The sequence below is a fragment of the Neolamprologus multifasciatus genome, chromosome 7, assembly GCF_963576455.1.
Source record: "Neolamprologus multifasciatus chromosome 7, fNeoMul1.2, whole genome shotgun sequence".
In the NCBI taxonomy this organism is placed as follows: domain Eukaryota; kingdom Metazoa; phylum Chordata; class Actinopteri; order Cichliformes; family Cichlidae; genus Neolamprologus; species Neolamprologus multifasciatus.
The window spans coordinates 51,275,759-51,292,709 of NC_140445.1; the positions used below are offsets into that span (position 1 = coordinate 51,275,759).

The window sequence follows — 16,951 nt, forward strand, 5'->3', positions numbered from 1 at the left end:
GGACACAGTCCGCTGGCCTTTAAAGATGTTGCGTGATGAATGCTCTAGTGCTTATGTCTGTGAGGCTAAGAGTACGCAGATCAAAGAGGAAGCGCGAGGAGAAATATCCTATAGGACTTTCTGTGAATAATAATTTCATCTGAGTATCCGTGAAGAATTGAAGAACTACTCACAGCATCGCTTTGCCCTTCATTACTTCACAATCTCTATCCCCTTCTCCCCAACAGTACAAGATAATTAAATACAGGACGGAGTCACATTAGAGGGGTCAATGGAAGAATAGACATAGAAGCAAACACACACTGTTTTGCTCTCGCAGATACACTAAATACTGTATATATACATTCAAAAAGGAAGGATTTCTAGAGTGTTTGAGGTGATGAAATTGTGTAATTGTACAGCCTGGAAGTGGAAGTTACATTATCCCAATGAGTCATAGACAGAATGTATGTTTTTCCAATTCTGGACCACTTAAGCTTAGATACACTGAACAGCTTTCCTACATAACATTGATGATAATTCACGGGGCTTTTCCAAAGCTAAATAAAATGTGTCCATTGTGCAGGTAATGATGATTATAGCTCATTGGGCATGAAATGCATCAGCATACAGAAAAGAGCATGCACCCAGCAACCCATGGACATTTGAGGCCCAAAGAACTAACATTGTCCCGATTCAATGGCTTGTAACAATTCTGGCCTGATAAAGGGTTTCGTAAATCTGAGATGACCTACTAATCAGTAGGTCAACCAATTATTGAGCTTGTGCGTGCGCTCCTCCCTGTGTAAGACAAACTGCAGAGGAGAGGCAGAAAAAGCAGAACGGCCCATTGTGGATGCGGCGCTCTATTCAGCACAGCCGGACATATTGTGTGACGCTACGTCAACGCAGGATATGCTAGAATACAATGCGTTGACGTTCCACAGCTGTGTCTTACAGTGTAATTTCACCTCTCGTGTCATGTGTACAGACTCGTATATCTGCCGTTCACCTTTCCAAAGATCAGTTTAAAGAAATCAGATTATGACAGAGAGCAGTGGTGCAGCATGAGATGCTTGCTGACTGCATCCATAACAGAAATTTGAACTGCTGATTCTAAATAGAGCACTTATTCAATTCAATGCATTCATTTTTTTTTAGTTTGTGCGTAAATGTCAGTGATTCAAATTAAGTTGGATATTCATTAGATTTTGTATCTTATTCAAGCTTCTGTATGTACTTGGTTATTTACACTTATGGCTTTATTTCAGTTGAAAAATGTGACTTAACATTTAACTGTCAGAATTGTTGGTGAATTTCTGGCTGCTAAAATAATTCCTGTGAAATTTCACAGTTTTTACAATGTTACTCATAAATACTTCCCATCATCACAAAGAAACGGGAGACAGTCGGGACAAAAATCACATGGAAAGAATCTGATGTGACGAAAGGTGAAATTGATAAAAGATTACACGCTGCAGTGATGTTATCTTGACCCGGGTGAAATCATAAAAACGGTTCCCAGCATTTATCTGCTGAACATTGGTTTCATTAAATAAAGCGCAAACTCCAAACAGCTGCAATTGTTACATAAACAGAGAGAATTGCTTTGGCTCCAATGCTGCTGCACCACCAGTGTGAGAAGACTGACGTGAGAAAAAGTCATGTGATGTTAAAAAAAAAGACAGATTATGATCATCTAAATTTGAAATGACAGGGGAAACATTCCCTTTGTGTATTATCATGCAAACTGATGTAATCAATATTCTTTGCGAAACTTCATCCACCAGCTGATGCACTCTGCCTGCGCTGAACTTGAAGAGAAGAATTAACTCCCTGAGGTGCCAGGATGGGATTCAGAGAGAGTCACCATGAAAAAATCAAAGTCAGCAGCTGTGACATAAACTAAGCCTTATTTTATGAACAGACTTAAAGTTTAGATTTCTGGTGTGTTTTTCACGTAATGTCCTGTTATGTGATGTTCACGTTGAATTTCAACAGCTGGGGGGGTTTCCTGAGGGTTCAAGGTCAGCATCGTTTACAGATTTTAAGCAACAGTAATTATAGATTGCACGACACACTGAGTCCAGCTGCATGAGTATTAAAATGATGATGACAAGAAGAAAAAAGGACTTCCTGTCAAAAGGCGATTTTTAAACAACACTTGGGGGGACACAAATGAATTTGAATTAAATGTCACCTTTTTTGAGATGGCGTTAAGTTTTCTTAAGTGGTAAAAGGATCTGTTTTCTGGTTCTGTTTGAATGCATGATTGCTGCCAGTGCAGGTCCTTTGAATACAATATCTGGGACAGTAATGTATTACAAATAACAAGAAACCTGCTGAATTCATCTACGTCATCTGCAGGAATTGTGCACATGAGCGCATTCATTTAAACACGCAGGCACGCACAAGTGGACACACATGCATAGCGTGACGAGCCTCGGGTCTCTGTGTGAAACTCAAATGGTACATAAAGTACTTCATTTGGCAACAAATGGAAAACATAAAATGTGTAAATAGTTGATATTGTATGCTAATTCCCAAGAGTGAGTCATTTATTTTGGCAAACACCAATGTTCCTCATTTCTTTGACCCCCTTTATAATCCATGTATAGAAAACAAAAACAAAGAAAATAACATACAGTCAGTGGGAGAGCTCAAAAATGCTAAAATTGAAACACAAGTTCATATATATATTTATATATATATGCACTCAGGAAGTAATTATATATAAACTGGCAGCAAATATCTGGAGTCCCGCGTTACCACAAAGGGTTGAAGCTTGTGCCACCAGGCTTCTTCTTCTTCTTGTGACAGTAGCAAAAGAGTTTTTATCCCAAAGTATATGAATAGTCCTGTATTGCAATATGGAAAGCTTTATATGTTTGGTGAAATCAAATATTCAGATAACATGTGTAAAGCACATATTTTGCCACCCTGTTTTTTTTTTTTCTTTATAGGCACACATTTCCCAAACATCTACAGTGTTGTGTCTAAGTGATGTGCTGGCAAAAACAGGAGTCAGTTAATACAAAACAAAGTAACACTTCTTCATGTCCTTGTCCTGAATGATGCCATATTTCCCCTGTGTTGTTTCATTGTGGGTCCCCCTCCTCTAGTTGCTCTTGAGGTTTAGAGTCTTCCCTCAGAGCTACAGGCCATTCTGGTTCCTCCTCTGGATCCTCTCCTTCTATCAGCTCCTCTCTGCTACCTGACTCCTCTTCCTCTTCATGAATAGCCAGAATAGGTTCAGCTACATTGTTTAAATGGACAGGCTCCGCTCCTTGTGCCTGTTTTTGGTTCTCTTCTGCAATCACCTTTTTCCACATCTCGTGGTTCTCCAGCAGGTGCTGCGTGATCTGGCAGAAGACTTTCCTCCTCTTCATGGGAGTTGCTTTCTCTGGAGAAAACAAACACCTCCGTGAATTAATACGTCTGTCGTTCTCTGTGATCAGACATCTTTGGCAGGGGTAAAAACTTACGAGTGGGAGCAAATGCCTCCCCAAACGTCTCATCTTTTACAGGAATCTAAGTTGTCCTTCTTTTCTTTTTGTTAATCAAAAAATGCTGCCCATAAATGCACAAACAAATTATTCTAAACAAATAAATTTCTCTTTTTAGATAGACATTCAAATATAAATACTGTTATCATTATTGCAGATTTACATTTGAATACTTACGGGACGCTTCCGAGCAGGTGGACGTGTCTTCCTCTGCAGTATCCTCCTCATCCTCCTCCTCATTCTCTCCAACCTCTGGCCCCTCCTCCTCCGGGTTGGGTTCCACCCATCGTCCAGGCATGAGGCTGGCCGAGTCATAGGAGTTACACAGGGGTCCAACGATGTGGGTGATGAAGGATTCCTGGAGTTTGGCCAGTTGTGGGGCTGCTCGATCCATGAAAGGGCTGACAGGAAGGCCAAGGCTGGACTCCTCATCACCCTACACAAAGTATAAGCCATTTAGATATAAAATTATCGCCAGTTAATTTCATATTATTTTACAGGAAATGAGTAATTGTGGTTAGCATAAGCATAACTGATTCTACTGATTCTGAGTCTACATGATAATTTAGGTCACTGAGATTGGGTTTGACTGAAGGGAAACCAGGTGGAATAACTGATGGCAGAGGTCAAATTTTCACACACAAGAGCAGGACCTCTCCTAGATGGAATGCAGCCATAATTAATATATTTATCCCACTTCAGCTTCTGATATGCAAGACAAAATTTGAAAACCGCTGCCATAGATTTTTTTGTTTTGCAGTAAGAGATGTTTTTAGTCATCTGTTAATGACTGCGAAGGCCGGCTGCTTAAGATTCATATCATTTGTTTTTGTCCAGGTCATATGCCAATCAAAGAAGAGCAAGTACTAATACTGAAACACAGTCGCCCTCTTCTGTATTTTTTTTTCCTTTACGTAGACTTCTGGATTTCAGGCATGATTGATTTTTTGCTCCCCTTAATTCCTCCTTCATTTAATCCCTCTGACATATTGAGAAAGTAATGGAAGTGCTCCTTCTGAGAGCTGCTATTGTGTAAGGAGCTGTCATAACTCCATGACAGGACTATTGTATCTTTTCAGTCACATATTGTACATTTTAATTTTACATTGTATCTACATATAAGAGAAGAACAGTGGAGACAGCTGGGGTATCTTGTAGCTTTGTTTAAAAAACAACAACTAATGATTCATATATGCTGTAGGCCTTATGTATGCTTGGCTTCGTTGTCATTGTAATAATATCATATGTAATCATGGCCTATTTTTTTTTGGTCCTGCAGTACCAAACAGAATCTGTTTTTGCCTTTAGTCTAAACCCACCTCAGCTAATTGCTTCTGGGTCAAGAAGAATATGCTCAAGCCCTTATCTTGACTACGGTTACTAGGTGACGACACACCCTGTGCATTATGTGCCTCTGAATTTTTTGGGAGGAAAGGCACAGAGAGCAAAAGCTCTACAGGATATTTGCGTTCATCACCACATCTAGCAGCACTGTCCTTTTAGTTGTTTTGTATGCGGTGATGCTAGCACAGCTGAAATTCATGTCAGATCAGAGTTTTTGGTTTCACCTGAAATTTCAACTCCATAAAAGAAAAGAAAGAAAAGAAAATAACCAGCAAAACATGTCTGTGAAGGTTCTCAGTCATCCAGGTCATCGTAGTCAAAGGAGCTTGCAAAGAAAAGCGTCTGGACTTCTTAGTTACTTGAAGACGTTTCACCTCTCATCCGAGAAGCTTCTTCAGTTCTAAGGTCAAATGAACTGAAGACTCAGCTGTCCATCTGCATCTTAAGGATAAAGGACACTCTTTAACACTCCTCTTTCGAGGATGCCAATGTTCACATTTTGGACAGAGAGGACAGATGGTTCGAAAGAGGAGTGAAAGAAGCCATCTATGTCCACTGTGAGCGACCATCTTTGAACAGAGGTGGTGGTTTACGACACCAACTCTCTGCCATCTATAATCCAGTTTTGAGATCCCTTCCCAGACGCCTTAACGCCCACTCACACCCTGGGCCATCTGACCTCAGGAATTCGCATGATAAGGTGGGGCCAGGTTTCACAATGAACTCACCCGAAACTCTGGCTGATTGGGACCCATACCCAGTTCCACACCTTAGCTCAGGCGATTAGAGGATCATCAGGGGGTCCTTTTGTCCCTCTGTGGGGGGACACTCCCACTAGGTTTATATCTGGGACTCTCCACCATTTGACCTTAGAACTGAAGAAGCTTCTCGGATGAGAGGTGAAACGTCTTCAAGTAACTTAAAGAAGTCCAGACGCTTTTCTTTGCAAGCTCCTTTGACAACCAGCAAAACAATACATCTCAATACTTCCCAGCTGTCACAGAGCGAGAGGTAGAGGGTTACACCCTGGACATAGTTGCTAAGCTGTTGCACGGCTAACACAGAGAGAGAAAGAAAACCATTACACTCACATCTACAGCCAATTTAGAATCACTAATTAACCTGACCCCACTAACTACATGTCTTTGCACTGTGGAAGGAAGCTGGAGTACCTGGAGAGATCCTGAACATGCAAAACTCCACACAGAAAGGCCCAGAGGGTAGATTCAAACCCAGGACTTTCTTGCTGTGAGCCAACAGAGTCAACCACCAGGCTCAAACGGGCTCAAACACTCAAGTGTTTTTGAAGCAGGATGTGTGTCAGTGTGTGCCTGTTTGTCTATGTCTATTTGTCAGGTCAGTCTTAAACTCCCCCTCTCTCTGAGAAAAGCTCAAGCTCGACCAGGTTTGGGGCCTATTTACACGCGACCAGTGTTGGGTAAGTTACTTTAAAATAGTAACTTAGTTACATTACTAGTTACTTCTATCAAAAGTAACTCAGTTACTTCAAGTTACTCGTTACTTTCAAAGTCACTAGTTACTAGGGAAAGCAACTTTGGTTTTACTCAGAATTCTCTTGTTAATGTGTTGCTTCCACAACTTTGCCAGTCTTCTAGCTTGCTTACTTGCCACAAGTGCACTGTGCCACCTACCAATAGAAAGGAAAAGATAATGTGCATATTTCCACGAGAGAAATCCCACGCCTGGACCATCATTGACTGCTGCCATGATTCTAGCCTACATCACAGCGTCATGTGCGCCTTTCACATCCAACACAAAAACTGCAGTCGCGGTGCTTTGATTGTACTCAGAACTCGGAAATTCTGCCTTCTGAATAGGAAGATGTAGGTAACACCAGGCTGCAGATGAGCTGCATACAGGGCTGGACTGGGACAAAAAATCGGCCCGGGCATTTTGACTAGAGACCGGCCCGCCATTATAGGAAAACTCATAAAGCCTTTGAATGAAAACAAACGCTGTTGTGACAGTGATGTACACTGTTTTGATGGTATATATGCATCAATCTATCAATCCTTTGTTGTAAGATTCAGATAATTATTTTTTAAAAGCTAGACATTTTAAACGAGAATAAGAAAGAAAATTATTTCTTTGTGCCCCCCTCTCCCTGTTAATGCTAGATCCGCACCTGCACAGTTACCAGCTGTCAGCTACCTAAAAAGGATCCTGGGGTTATCTGTCTCTCAGAAACAGTTCATAACTTCCCTTCAACTCATTTATGTCACCTAAAAGGTAAACCTGTTTCTCCATCACCTGTTCAGCTGTGATGATTCAGTAAGGACATCTCCTGGTTTCATCTTCATGTTTCCCTCTCACCAGATAACCAAACCGATATCATGACCAGCAGCTTTTTTGCAGCTGTGGCTCCAGCAAACATCAGCTGAAACTAGAAATTAATATTAAATAAATTCTAACAACAGCTGATCAAGCTTAAACGTGCTGCTGTTGTTTAAGGCGACATCGGCTGGTTTCCTGTTTCTGGCGCAAAGTGGGCGATAAACAAACGAGAGAGCCGATCAGCTGATCATTGATCAGTTTTCATGATTGAAGTAGAAACGGGAGAGGGAGGGGAATGAAAGAAGAAGAGGCAGCTGTGCAGCAAAGACACAGAATAACTCCAGCTTTGTGTCTTTTTCATTGTAGCTGAAGTCCGGGACAAACTGTTCCTTTTCACCTCAATAAGAAACGCGTAATATTTTCTCTGAATACCAGACGGGACGGTTGGCAACTCTAATAACTTATGAACAAAATAAAGTTTAACATGATTAACTTCATAGCACCCACCCAGCTGTATAGAAACTCCGTCATGCTAGCTAGTACGCAGTACGGAAAAAGTCAGAATAACGAAAATAAACTCCACCTAAACTTGGTTTATATCTGACCCAGACTGCAGGTCATAACTTCTTACCTGAAGTTCAGTTCACACTTGGACCGGCGGCCGCCTCGGGTCTCTTTTCCTTCTGCATTAACCTTTTGCTAATGTTACAGAATCTGTGGAAGCTCCGCGATAGCCACCACACGAAGTAACGAGTAACGATCCTATCTAAATCCCAGTAACGACTAACGCGTTCCTGATTTTGGCATAATAACTAGTTACCGTGCTCGTTACCACAATAATAATGTAGTTACTGTAACGCGTTACTTAATAACGCGTTAGTCCCAACACTGCCCGCGACACACTCCCTGCCAAGTGGCTGGTACCCCCACCAGTGAATTGCTGGTTCTCGGTCTCTGGGGCTGCTTTGCGGGCGTGGGCCCTGTTCTTCTACTTTATTTTTCACTCCCTTCTGCTCCTTCTGTTAACTTTTTCCCCAACTTCATTTTCTTTTACTTTTTCTTTTCTTATAGGCCCCCAGTCTTGTCTGTTATGGCTCTTTATCAGTCTACTCAATCCGCTGGTGAAGTATTACAAGTTGTCACAAGTATTCAGGGAGTTGGCAGAGGCCACAGGTAAATACTCATGGTTTTCTGTCAGCTTCTCCTACCTTTATATGTATCTTTTAGTGTGTGCTTTCTAACCCCCCTGTAGGTGTAAATGTGAAAGTAAATGGTTGTCTGTCTCTTTGTAACAATCTTGTAATAGACTGGGGACCTGTCCAGGATGTACCCTGCCTCTCCCCCATGATGGCTGGGACAGGCTCCAGGCCCCTGGGACAGCCGAGTTAGATAAGAAAAAGAAAATGGATGGATGGATGCTTGCCAAAACTAACAACAAAAGCTGACTTCTTGGAGAGCATCTGGCAATATAATAGATTGGTGTGTATGCCCCGGCTAAGACTGAAGTTCATAAAGGAGATGGACCAAAGGCCCTATATGTGAAACAAAGAACAGCAAAGAACGACTTCTACACAATGTACAGATATAAATCTACAGTATTATAAATACTGTGCCACTGCATGGGGAACGCCTCAACTTTTACAAACTAAACAGAGCACAATAGTGTCATCAAAGGGAAGTTGGGATAAATGAAAATTCAGCCACCTACATGAGGAGGCAGTTAATGAAATTTTCTCCCAGCTATGAGTTTGTATTAATTTAGACAGCATCTGCTCACTGTCATTATATAACGCTTCTGTTTAGGATACTGTAATGACAGGGAAAACCGGATCTCAGAACTCCTCCTCCCCTCGTTGTATCCTCTTTTATGTGAGTCCAACCGTTAATAAATTCCATCAAATTGAAGATCTGTCCGAGATCCAGTCGTTTTTATACAACTCATTTGGTTTTGCGTTACAATCTTTCTGCTCTGTGGGAACAGAGGCTTCCTAGTCTATAGTGTACAGTATGACACTTGGGGTTGGTTACCAAGGCAACTAGGAATCCTTGCTATAGCTGTTATTCATTCATATCCGGGAAGACGTCACACACAACATACATGCTGTGCTTTTCTTAGGGCCTTTGTAATTTGACTCTCATGGCCAATTTTTTACAAATATTACATGTATTTATTTATTTTTTGTCTAACAGGGTTATGTTTTCTTTCATGGTTCTTTGATAAAGTCCTATCCTGGAAATAGATTGCTATTTAATTGTAAATCAGAAGGAATCTTTTTGAAGAAAGAGTATGTTTCTGTTTGCTAACCCAGCCGGCTTTCCTGGCTGTTTGACTGCTGGTTTATTTTTTGCATAATTTCCACTTTCCCATGTTGTCAGACTCATTGCTGACATCACTGCTGTAGTCCAATCATCTTTCTGCCTGCCTTCTGTGAGCCAGTGAGCCTCCATCCTCTATTACCTTGGCATCCAATAACACTGTGAGCAATCTTGAAGTCGTTGTATGTTCTTCAATATCTCTAAAATTAGAAACATCCTTTCTCAGAGTGAAGCTGAAAAACTAGTTCATGCAACTATTACTTGTAGACTGTAATTCGTTCTTATCAGGCTGTCCTAAAAACTCCCTTCACTTGATCCAAAATGCTGCAGTAAGAATACTGACAGGGACTAGAAACATATTATTATCAATGGCTCCAGAATCAAATTTAAAATCCTTCTCATCACATCGTCCCTCTACCTTTGCTGTTGCAGAATTCAAGCCATTCATTTCAATTCAAGATTAGTTAGAGTTCAGTTCTTGCTTAAAATATGTCCTCTGTTACTGTTTCTCTGTTTCTCCTCTGTTTGCATTTCCAGATTTGGGAACCGTTTCTATCCAACAGCCAAAAATTAACTCAGTTTTCCCCTCCCAGTATCTTTCCAATAGCTCTAAGTCACTAGTTGCACAGAAATAGCACTTTTTTAAATTGTATTTTTATCTTTTAAGTACATTGCTTTATAGATTGGATTTCTATAGTATTGCATTTTTTTATTACATTTTTATTTTGTTTTGTTTTTACAGCTTTATTGGGCATGTGTAAAATGCAACTTTCTTTTGTTAAAAACAACAAATCTTATTGTATGTGTTGCATGTCATGACATTAGAGGTAGTCTAATTCTGAATCCGATTCTGAAGTATATCCTGTAAATTACATATGAATAAAAGCTAAATTGTTGCTATCATTGCTTCAGCAATGTTATTTCAGTCTATGAAATCATAATCAGTTATTTACACATTATTATTATTATACAAATAATACATATTAATGCATAAATCACCCGAATATTACTAAAAAGGTCATGGCTCAAAAGTTACACTGGCACTGGTATGATTAGTGTTATGCGACAGTACTATACTGTACTGTGTGGTGTCATGTTGGTGTGCAGGTGCACCCTGACCTTTAGCTTAGCTGAGGTCTTAGGTCCCATAAAAGATGGTTCACACACCTGTTCATAGAACTCATTGACAATGCCCTCTGTCCATTGCAGATGTAGCTCCTTGCACTTCAGAGGCCCATTTATATCAGCGAGTTTGATGCACATCTGGCAGACTAGCAACCTGTCATTCTCGTTAGACCAGTCGATACCTGTAGATGGATCATCACCTACCTGAGGGATTGACAGACAGACATGACAGCATTAGCATATTCAAACATGTTATGTAAGCACAGCTATAATCTTCTGCTGAAATGTTTTCTGTTAAGCTATAGTTTACAGCATCAGTTCATTGGACTGAGGACGAAACAAACATATATAAGACTTTGGGTTATGTAGTTAAGCTAATACTGACATAACCCAATTCTTGTTGTCAAAGCTACTTACTATATAAACAATGCTTCAATAAGGCGCTTTAACCTATACAGAGCTTGAACATATTACTAAGAAAAGCAGGACTCAATCATATATAAAGTTGATCTCAGCACTTTTTGAATGAATCGATTATTTCTAGTTAAGCTTAATGAGCTTCGGATCTAAAGAGGCTCAGGAAACAGAGGAAAGCTTGACGGCTACTTCACCCAAAGCTAATTCGCTTCCAGGAAGAGCAGAGCAGGGACTCTGAGAGACCTTACTGTTACTTTTGCTGCCAAACCAGCAACCTCAATGTTAGCTGACAGGCCTTGGCCATCGAGCAGCAACGCTGTAGTAGAACTCACAATGAGAGGAATGCGGACCCTCAAATCGAAAGCCAACACTGTGTCTGCACTCCAGTGAGTTCTTGAAGGCTATGGGGTACTTTGTGTTGTTGACTTACATTGAGAGCACTGCAATGTATTGCACAAACAGATCTGCTCCTCGAAAACCACTTGACAGCTTCCTTTTCCTGAAGCGTTGTCCCAGTTTTTAAAAGAACTGATCTGTTAGGAAAGCATGTCTACAGAATATGTTTGACCCCAACTTTTCCAAGCAATTTATTACTTGGCTATTTAATTTTAACAATAAACAAAAAAAAAATCAATTGTAAGCTTTTCATGTTATATTTGAAGACAGATATGCTCAACTCAATGTTTACACTGGCTTAAAAGGCTAAACTCCCTCTGAAGAGTTCTATAATTTGTCAAATGAATGTGAAACATTGAACAGGGATGTTTTTAGAATACCTTGGCATTGAACTCAGCTAGGAAGTCAAAATGCTTCTTCAGATCAGTGGCCAGTATGGCCTCAATGACCAGGAAACGGAAGCGTTTGAACTCCACATGGTCCAGATTGACCAAGAAGTTGTACTCTGGCTGTGACAGGAAGAGGTTCCAGGCTGCGGCAGCGTGGTGGTTTTCCAAAACTGAGCGGTCGTTGTAGAGCACCGCCTGTCAAACAAAACAAACCATAATTGTTAGACACTACTGACAGGAAAATTCAAGCCTACATTATTGCTCTCCGATTGGCAAGCTACTCTTTCAGTATCATTATGTCATCATTGCTCAAAATTGGGTAATTTACTTAATACAATAATTTCTATGATTTCTTTTTATTGATAACACAATGTAGAACTAGACCAAACAGTAACATTTCTACCTTGTAACCTGTAGACCTGTAAACACTTATTCTAACTGTTGATTTGTTTGTTTTTTCAAGCAGGCTGACAGTGAAATAGACAAATAATCTATCAAATCATTATTCAGGTGACAAAGAAAAAAAAAGGTGTGACAGTAATTCAAGTAAACAAACTTTTATTTAATCACATACTGTTGACCATGCTGTAGGCTGAATAGCATGAGCACCTGTGGGGCGCTGGTGGCCACGAGAAAAGCGTTTGTCCGCCCTGGGTGATCATAATCGTGCATGGCAGCAGCCACGTAAAGAGCCATGAGCTCCAGAGCAGGTATGAGGCCTGACAGGCAGCCATAACCATCTTCTGACACAGTGTAGGTCTTTGAAACCAGGAAGCCCATGTGACTGTGTGTTATTCCACTGTCGGAGTCTAGCCACAGGGGAGAAGACAAAGTGAGGAGGCTGAAGAGAAAGGTGGCAGAATTTACACAAGACACACACAACTGTACAGTACCTTCATCTGCACACACCTAAACACGCGCACGCACGTGCTCTGGAGCACAACACACAGAAACACACACACACACTTTAACGTTCAAATCCACTTATATGTGGATCAAAGGGATGGCCCTAGTAAGGCATACAAATGAGGTTATGGAAATATGGGTAAGAGGGAACTCTAATCTGCCTGCAATTTCATGCTGTTCTAGACTTCAAATAGTGTTTGGTATGCAAGTGCCAAAAGCCTGAGTAAGATAAGACCAACTTTGAGTGGGATAAGAACACACACTCCTGCAGGTTTGATACTTTGACATTAATGAGATGGCTGCAGGGGATGTGAAAAAATTCAGGATAAAAAAAAAACCTGACCTACATATAGAAAATCTTAAGCGCAAAAAAGTACAGTAGAGCAAATATTGTTCTTATTTAAAAACTTGACAACAAGTTTTGCATACTTTTATGGACTGATGGATACACATACACACCTGCAGGACATCAGCTGTCAGCATGCATGCACTGATGGACATACCTGAGTCACTGGCAGAGCCGTGGTCAGTCATGAGGCTGGGCAGGCCAGGCACAGGCTGCGTGGTGAGGTACCAGACTGCGTGAAGCACATCTGTGGCATGGACCCTGTTGTGATCTGGATTAGAGAAGATAACAAGTCTGCTCAGTGTGTGTGTGATCATCTCCACCAGGGTGCAGTGTTGGGCTGCTAATGTCTGTTCAATTAAACTTCAAGGCAGTGCAGAGTACTAATGCTGCATAGATTGCTCAACATTTCCATCTAGTGGCTGCTTTCATCCTTGCAACGAGTAATCTGAAGCAAAGTGAAAAACAAAAGCGGGAAGATGCTCGAGCTTACATGGTATGTCTCTGTAACCATTCTCAAGGGCATGGAAGTAGTTCATGAATTCTTTTACGGGGATCTTAAATGTCTGAAACAGGCCAGTGTCCTCAAAGAGCCTATAAGATACCTGAAAGATAAAAAATATATATATATATATCAGACCCCATGGACATCACCAGATCCAGATATATTAAATATAACAAAAGTGTTCAATAAATGTGTAAAACTGAAAAATGTAATGAAAAAAATTGAAAGACAGTGTTATAAATAGTAAAGTATGCTACTGTTTTATAATATAAAATAATTTGTCACTTTGACACTCTGGCGGACCTGACTGAGGATTCGTCCACATTTCCCATTGGTCTTCTCTATCAAGGTGAAGATGGGGAAGTTCCAATTGTTCAGCTGACTCATCAGAGGTTCCAGGCCCTCCATTATTAAAGGCTCTGGTGCCAAGATTGGTTTGTCCTGCGTGAGTAACAAATGGTCAAAAGACATGAAAACAATGAGGAAAATATTACATAAGGAGTACATGTTCCTGTTTTATTAGCAGTACTAATGTGACTGAGACAGCTGCTTTGGCCCGCCTTACCTCCGGAGGTATTAGTGCATGGAGGATGACATTCTGGGAGTTTTTTCCTTCTTCTGCATCGTCCTCTGTATGTGCTACATCACTGCTGTCACTGTGGTTGGCTTCGTGGGTGCTGTCATAGTCTGATGACACAACCACTTGGTCCTCTGCTGGTGTAAGAAAAACAAAGAGATGTCACACTGCGGCCTCGGGAGAAAATCCACTGTTAATCTTCTTAAACTGATGCATATCACTAGGTTTCTTGGAGTAAGTGGATTTACTTCTTCTCCATATCCACTTCCTTTAATCCTGGCTTGTTGTAATGAAGTCACTGCTGCCTTCATTAACACTCAGAGATCCCCGATTGCTGTCTCTCACGTGACTGAAAGCAAGTTTTAATAGTGAGTCTGCTTGTAGGTGCTACTTTATAAAGCAGCACACTTAGTTCTTTCTACAGAAACTTATATGTGCTCATGTTGAGTGCTGCTCACAAACTTTAGGAGCAGTAGAATAAACAACATTGTAGTACATTTTTAACAAGAATGAACGCTCTGCCCAGCTCAGCAACAACAAAAGAGCCGAAAGACCACAGAAGACAAGAAATGCACGATGACAGAATTATTTCCATAGTTAGAAAAAACTATTTCACAGCATTTAACTGAGTTGAGAGCACTCTCAATGAGGTAGGCGTATCATCGTCTACAATCAAAGTCTACAACCAAGAGACGCCTTCATAAATACAGAGGGTTTACAACAAAGTAAAAACCACTGGTTATGCTCAAGAACAAGAATTTCAGATGAACCCGAGATTAATGATGGGAGGATAAAAATATGGTCGAGAGAAACAGCTCGTGATTTGAAGCATACCAAGCTATTTGTCAAACATGGTGGAGGCAGTGTTATGGCTTGGGCATTTATAGCTGCCAGTGGAACCGGGTCACTCATCGTTGTTGATGATGTGACTGCTGATACGAGCAGCAGGAGGAATTCTGATGTGTAGGGAGCTATATAGATTCAGCCAAACTGATTGGACAGCTCTTCACTGTGCAAAAGTAACCCAAGAGTTTCTAAAGGCAAAAAAAAAACCCAAGTCAGTCATTGGCCAAGTCAGTCACCTGATCTCAGCCCAACAGATCATGCTTTTCAGTTGTCAAATACAAAACTTGATGCAGGAAGATCCACAAATAAGAAGCACCATGAGGGAAGCAAGAATTTGCCGATGACCATGTGTTTTAGACTTTATACATCCATTAATGTATAAAATTATGTTAATTTGTCCAGTTACTTTTGAGCCTCTTAAAATGCAGACTGTGTGTGAAAATAGCTGTAATTATTAAACAGTTGATGAAAAGTGGTTGTTAAACCCCTTGAATTAATGCTGAAGTTTGCACTTCTATCACATTGTGACTGTTTGAATTCAAAACCACCGTGATGGTGTAGAGAGGCAAAACTACACACAAAAAAAATTGTCTTCGTCCAACAAATTATGGTCCTAACTGTATGAGATACTGCAGAGGTAGTGTTCCTTTATCATCAACACAAACTCATTACTCGAGTCATTTGTTTGGGGTTTTCTGTGAGTGTTTACTATATATATATCAATCTCCCATATCAGCTGAGTGCAATGGAAACAAACAGTCTCAAAGAGATAAACAAAAGCGATTCAGTGTTTATGCCAGCAAACGTAACACAAACACTCTTCCCATGCTGCTTTGCAGGAATGCTAGAAAGACTGGGGGCATACCTGAACGTGGTATCCTGTCTCCCTTGTCTAAAGAGCCCTCACCGTGGTTCAGTCTGATGTATGGTCTCCCACAACTGTAGAAAAGAGGGGGTTCACTGTTAGTTAAATAAAAGAGTTTCTATTTATCTCAGATGTGCATTCCTAACTACTGCGTGTGGATATACTCGAGTTACAATCACACTCTAGTGACCTGTACCTTTTTGAGCAGATGACGATAACATAAAATGTTTATTCCTTTGATTTAATTATTTGATTATTATCAGAAGGCAAATAATTTCACACCATTCACAGCAGTTCAAAGTTAACAGGCAAAACACATGGAAGATAAATACAGAATATATGTATTAGTCTATCTGTGGCTCTGCTAAAGAAATGTGAATATCGCCGTTCGCCACATCTGTCTTCGATGTGTAAACAGTCAGAAGAAGTTGTCAAGAAAAAAAAAGAACTTAATGGGGTTCCTACTGTGCAGCCCCCACACGAAAACAGCCGTTGCACACTTGCTTCAAGAAAATACGTAGTAATGAATCTAATGGATGCGCACATTAACACAATGCAACTGGAATAAACAACAAAGCAAACTCCAAACGCTGGCATTGTTATGAATGATTCATTAGAAACTGAGCCCACCCTCTTTGAGATTTATGACAGACCAGTGTCGGCCGCAACAACAACTCACTTTCTCAGTCTCAGATGAAAACATTCCCATCTGATGACGGGCTTTATAAATCAAACAGCAAATGTTATCTTCTGTGGAAAGAACTGGCCTTTACTGGTCAGTTAGCTGTGTGACACCACGGGGAGCCTCCCAGACTTTTCCCAACAGATTTTCCGTGTTTCTCCACTGAGGCCACTGTCAGGCTATAGGTGGTTCCAATTAAAATACCTCTCCCTAAATGTTGTAAAACCTGCCTACTCGGAGCAGGAAATGCCTGCCGTTAGAGCATGGTGTCACAGGGAGCACAAAGGCCTGTAGTGTGTCTATCTCCTCCTGATAAAGTGTTTCTGGAACACTTTTGAGCTGTACCCACCCAGCATAATGCTCCTAAGGCCCCAACAAAGGGAGTTCTGTTGTGTTTGTACGGTCAGGTTGGACCACTGTGTCTAATGCCTAGCAGGTGTGGAATATAAAATAGTTT

The 16,951-nt window shown here is 40.7% G+C and overlaps 1 protein-coding gene and 1 long non-coding RNA gene across 5 annotated transcripts in view; one reads left to right on the plus strand and one right to left on the minus strand.

Annotated features, from left to right (window-relative positions):
• Positions 1 to 1,256: 1,256 nt before the first annotated feature.
• The window catches only part of LOC146515301 (cGMP-inhibited 3',5'-cyclic phosphodiesterase 3A-like), a 78,496-nt gene continuing 62,801 nt past the window's right edge, over positions 1,257 to 16,951 (minus strand). Inside the window, exons 5-14 of one of the 4 annotated variants that reach the window (XM_085167728.1) lie at positions 15,813 to 15,886; positions 14,090 to 14,235; positions 13,828 to 13,965; positions 13,513 to 13,624; positions 13,177 to 13,290; positions 12,377 to 12,576; positions 11,759 to 11,962; positions 10,560 to 10,769; positions 3,663 to 3,921; positions 1,257 to 3,382 (exon numbers count right to left, since the gene is read on the minus strand). In XM_085167728.1, coding sequence (XP_085023854.1) covers positions 3,078 to 3,382; positions 3,663 to 3,921; positions 10,560 to 10,769; positions 11,759 to 11,962; positions 12,377 to 12,576; positions 13,177 to 13,290; positions 13,513 to 13,624; positions 13,828 to 13,965; positions 14,090 to 14,235; positions 15,813 to 15,886 — 1,762 coding nt within the window. In that variant the 3' untranslated portion in view covers positions 1,257 to 3,077. Of the gene's footprint in view, positions 3,383 to 3,662; positions 3,922 to 10,559; positions 10,770 to 11,758; positions 11,963 to 12,376; positions 12,577 to 13,176; positions 13,291 to 13,512; positions 13,625 to 13,827; positions 13,966 to 14,089; positions 14,239 to 15,812; positions 15,887 to 16,951 lie in introns of all 4 variants that reach the window. The other 3 variants (XM_085167727.1, XM_085167730.1, XM_085167729.1) reach the window with 3 other exon arrangements.
• On the plus strand, positions 8,022 to 10,245 carry LOC146515302 (uncharacterized). The gene is made up of 2 exons (XR_014875235.1): positions 8,022 to 8,297; positions 8,431 to 10,245. It is a non-coding gene; the product is annotated as an uncharacterized LOC146515302 (long non-coding RNA).